The sequence below is a fragment of the Penaeus japonicus genome, unplaced genomic scaffold (assembly GCF_977035675.1).
Source record: "Penaeus japonicus unplaced genomic scaffold, GWHDUDI00000001_assembly GWHDUDI00000034, whole genome shotgun sequence".
Classification (NCBI taxonomy): domain Eukaryota; kingdom Metazoa; phylum Arthropoda; class Malacostraca; order Decapoda; family Penaeidae; genus Penaeus; species Penaeus japonicus.
Window position 1 is genome coordinate 11,734,680 of NW_028234436.1, and position 5,000 is coordinate 11,739,679.

A 5,000-nucleotide genomic window follows, 5' to 3' on the forward strand; every position below is an offset into this window, starting at 1 on the left:
CTTGGTTGGGTGTGAGGGTTCGAGAGTCTGTGTGTCTGTTTGTATGGGTGTGTGGCTTGGTCTGCCTGCCTGATTGTATGCTTTTTTTATCTCTCTGTCTGTACATGTTTCTACCTTTCTTTTCTTTTTTTTTTCTTTTTTTTTCTCTCTCTCTCTGTCTTTTTCTCTCTCTTTTTCGTTCTCTCTCTCTCTCTCTCTCTCTCTCTCTCTCTCTCTCTCTCTCTCTCTCTCTCTCTCTCCCTCAGTATTCATATGTGTGTGTATGGATGCTTATCTGTATCTGTGTCTGTCAAATATCTATTTTTTCTGTTCATATTATCTACAATCTAATAACTGAGATGAAATGTTTGAACTCCTTATCCATTTAAAGATGCACAGACAAACTAACCTGCGGAAACGGAATGCAATAAGATGACAGTGTCAAAAAAAGAAAAGAAAAAAACAGTCACGGCGCTTCGAGTCCTGAGTAAATTCCTCTCCCTTCCGAACGTACATATTATTCTCCTTACCTATTCTTTCTTCTTTTATTTCTCTATTGTTTCTCCCTTTCCTCTTCTCCCCCACTATTTCTTCTTCGTCGTCACCTTCTTGCTATTCATCATCATATTCCGAATATAATGAACGTTAACGTCTATCCGATCACTATAAAGTCATAATCATTTTATTGAAAAAGGAAAATCATCATCATTATCATTTACGATAAATATATTAGGATGTTAGTACTGGGGATAGGTAATGATGATGGTATTAATGATGGTAGTAATATTAATGATGGTATGATAAGGAGAGAAATATTGATGATAATAACAATGAAATAACATTAACAGTGAAAATGAATGTTATAATGATAACAGATATAATGATAATGATAGTAAGAATAGCAATGATAATGATAATTACAATACGAAGACCAATGATAATAACAACAATAATGAGAATGACGTAAAAATAAGGATGATAATAATGATATTGATATTAGCAACAATGATAATACTAATGATGAGAGTAATGATAATCATAGTGATAATGATGTTGATATCAATGATAAATACCGATAATCATGATGATTATTAAGATAATGTTGATTATGGTAGTGAGGATGATGACAATGATAATGATATGAATGATGAAAATGATCGTAATAAAGATAATAATGATAATAATGATTATGATGATGATAATAATTATGATGATGATAATAATTATGATGATAATGATAATTATGATGATAATAATGACAGTAACACTAACAGTAATCATAATGACAATGATAGTAATAATGATAACAACATCAATGACAAAAACATTCACAACAACCACAATCACAACAAACACAAAAATACAAAGAACAAAAACAACACCGCCTTCACATAATACAATATTAATACAACCTAATAAAATAGATTAAAACAGATTATCACGAAAGGACGAATATAACGTCGCATAATTCCGAAATTAGTTTGTATTAATAGGAAAAGGGAGGTCGATATGGTATTTATAGATGCTAGGTAATTAGTGCTGGAACTTATATCAAGTGGGATTAATACTGTCAGTTATTGAACATCGAGAAACCGGGTGAATGTTGTTTGTTGTTTTTGTTAGTTATCATCGAAAAGGTGGATGAATGTTGTTGATGTTGTCGATTATTGTACACCGAAAATATGGGTAATGTTGTTGTTTTTGTTGTTGTTTTTGTTGTCGAGAACGCGGGTGAATGCTTTTTTTTTTTTTTTTTTTGTCAGCTATTGAACATCGTTATCATTGTGGTTGTTGCTGTTACCACTGTGATTCTTATTATTATCATTATTGTTTTGTATAATTTTTGTTATCATTCTTATCATTATTACCATAATCATCATTTGTATGATCATGAAGATGATAATGGATGTGATAATGGCAATAATGTCTTTCTCTCTCTCCTTTTCGATCTCTCTGTCTTTCTCTCTCTCTCTCTCTCTCTCTCTCTCTCTCTCTCTCTCTCTCTCTCTCTCTCTCTCTCTCTCAAGAAGGGTAAGCGAAACACCGCATCTTACATATTAATCTTATTCCTATAGCTCAATAGATAATATATATAAACTGACTTGATAAATATACACCACAACAACATAGTGTAGCAGCGACATGGCACAGCGCCCCCCTTCGGACACCCTCGATCGACGGGCTTAGTCATCGAAAAGCTCGAAGGTGTCATCGTTGTCGAAGTCCTCCCTCGTGAGGTCGACTTGAAGGACGGGTCGCGGGCGGAAGCTGCTCGTCCTCGACACGCCCTGCTGGAACCTCCCTCGGCCTCCCGTCGGGCGGAAACGGAACTCCCTCGAGTCGTCGATTTCTCTCGTGTTGTCTTCGCGCGTGAGGTCGAAGTCGACTCGGACTCCGGGTCTCGAGCGGAAGCTCTGGACGACGGACGACGGGCGGAAGGCTTGTGGGCGGGCGGTGGCGCTGGCGAAACTCGGGCGGTTGCCGGGGCGCTGCAGGAAGATCTCCCGGGTGTCGTCCAGGTCCTCGCGGGTCACGTCTAACTCCACCTGCAAGGTTGGTCGGGGCGGGAAGGTCTGCCTCTGTTGGTTGGTCTGGAAGGTCTGTCTGGGCGGGCTGGTCCGGAAGGTCTGGGGCCTCGTGTTGGTCAGGGTCCTCCCGAAGCCCGTGTTCTGGAGCAGGACCTCCCTCGAGTTAAACTCCCTCGTCAGATCCTCGGTCGTCAGGTCCACGTCGACCCTCACGTTGCCTTGCGGTCTGAAGGTCCTGTTGGGCGTGATCGCCGGCCGCCCGAGAGGTCTTGAGGCTCCGAGATTCCCCGTGTTCCTGATGCTCTGAAGGAAGAGCTCCCTCGAGTCGTCCTCCCGGGTCACGTCGATGTCGATCTCCACTCGGGGATTCGACCTGAAGGCCTGGACGGAGGGATTCGGCCGGACGATCTGCGGTCTAGCGGTCGCACTCGAGAACGCCCTCCCGGTGCCCCCGACGGTGCGGAGGAAGATCTCCCTCGAGTCGAACTCCCTCGACAGGTCCTCTCGGGTCACGTCCACCTCGACCTGGAAGTTGGGTCTCCCCCTGAAGCCCTGATTGAAGGGGTTCGGCCTGTTAACCTGCGTTCGCCCGCCGACGGGGAAAGCCCGCCCGCCTAAAACCGAAGGAAAGAACCTCTCCCGGGAATTGAACTCATTCGTCAAGTCCTCTTGAGTGAGATCCAGATCTACCCGGAAGCCCGGCCTCGGTTGGAAACCCCTGTTGCCGAAGTTCGCCACGTTCTGCTGCTGGAAGCCTCGGTTGGGAAGGTTGATCTGTGTCCTGCCGGCGTTGTTTCGGAGAATGAATTCGCGCGAATCTTCCCTGGAGTCGACGAAGAACCTCAGACCGCTATTGGGACGCTGAGAGAAACCCTGGAACACGTTATGAGGAACTTACTAGAACATTCACGTCCTAAATAATCAGTTCAATATCCACATGTATTCTCGATCTTAGATTTCTTGCTTGTGGTTATTTGTTTCTTAATTGATTTAGCATAATCATCACTAATTAGAAAATGGTGATAATGGGGAATAACAATGACGATGATGAAAGTGGAAGCAGAAACAAGAATAATGAAGATTGAAGAGGTAATAATGTTAATAACATCGATTATAAGAATCGTGAACATCTATATAATGATAATGGTTATGATAATTATACTTATAATGATGACAATGGTAACAATGGCTATGATAATGATATTTATAATAAAGATAATTATGATAAAGATAATTATCATCATGATAATGTTGATCATAGTAATAAGAACACGAATGATGAAAATAGCAGCAACAACAATTATGATTACTGTTATTGTTATTATCATTATTATTATCACCAATATTATTGTTGTTGTTATGATGAGTATTGTTATTGTCATTATTTTCACTATTATTATTGTTATTTTCGTTATCATAATAATTGTTATTAATATCCTTATTACTTTTGTTATTATCATTACTATCATTATCATTATCACTACTATTATCATTGATATGTATTACAGTATTACTATCATTATTTTCATTTGTTATCATTATTATCCTTATTATCATCAGTAATATTATCATTATCATTATTATCATTATCATTATCACCATTATCAATATCATCATCATTACTGTCATCATCAATATCATTATTGTTATCATTCTCATTGCTATCATTATCATCACTACTACTATTATTATTATTATCGTTGTCATCATTCCCACTTCTATTCCAAACTTTTAATCATTATTGTTATCATTACTATCATCATGGTCGTAATATATCACGGTATCATTACCAATATATATTGTTATGATATGGAACATGCTTGAATTATTATATATTTCAACATAATTACAGTTACTGTTAATAATACTGATTACTTAATTAGTGTCATTAGTAAGATAGAAGCAATAAGGCATAAGTCAATCTGGTTAATTCAAGAAGCTAAAATCAAGAAAAAAATGGATTAATATTAATACAATTTTGGTTGTGTTTGTGTTTTTGTGTTTCTGTTTGTGTATGTGTTGTATGTGTGTGTATCCTTGTGTATGTGCTTGTGTGTGTGTATGCTTGTGTGTGTGTTTGTGTGTGTGTATGCTTGTGTGTGTGTGTTTGTGTGTGCGTTGTATGTGTGTGTATGCTTGTGTGTGTGTTTGTGTGTGTGTATGCTTGTGTGTGTGTTTGTGTGTGCGTTGTATGTGTGTGTATGCTTGTGTGTGTGTTTGTGTGCATATTTGTGTTTGTGTGTGCAGTTTGTCTTTGCGTGTGTTTATATATATATATATATATATATATATATATATATATATATATATATATATATATATATATACATATACATATATATATATATATATATATATATATATATATATATATATATATATATATATATATATATATGATAGTAATAAGACGATATAAAATCTTGCATGTTTGTGTGTATCTACATGTGTATGCGTATGTGTATATATATGCACATGCGTGTGTATGTATGT

General features: G+C 37.7%; 1 protein-coding gene across 3 annotated transcripts in view; it reads right to left on the reverse strand.

Annotated features, from left to right (window-relative positions):
• Window positions 1–2,027: 2,027 nt before the first annotated feature.
• LOC122255846 (uncharacterized) overlaps window positions 2,028–5,000 on the reverse strand; it is a 14,685-nt gene continuing 11,712 nt past the window's right edge. For all 3 annotated transcript variants that reach the window (XM_043020205.2, XM_043020204.2, XM_043020202.2), the window contains one exon: window positions 2,028–3,380. In XM_043020205.2, the coding sequence (XP_042876139.2) occupies window positions 2,163–3,380 (1,218 nt within the window). In that variant the 3' untranslated portion in view covers window positions 2,028–2,162. The remainder of the gene's footprint in view (window positions 3,381–5,000) is intronic.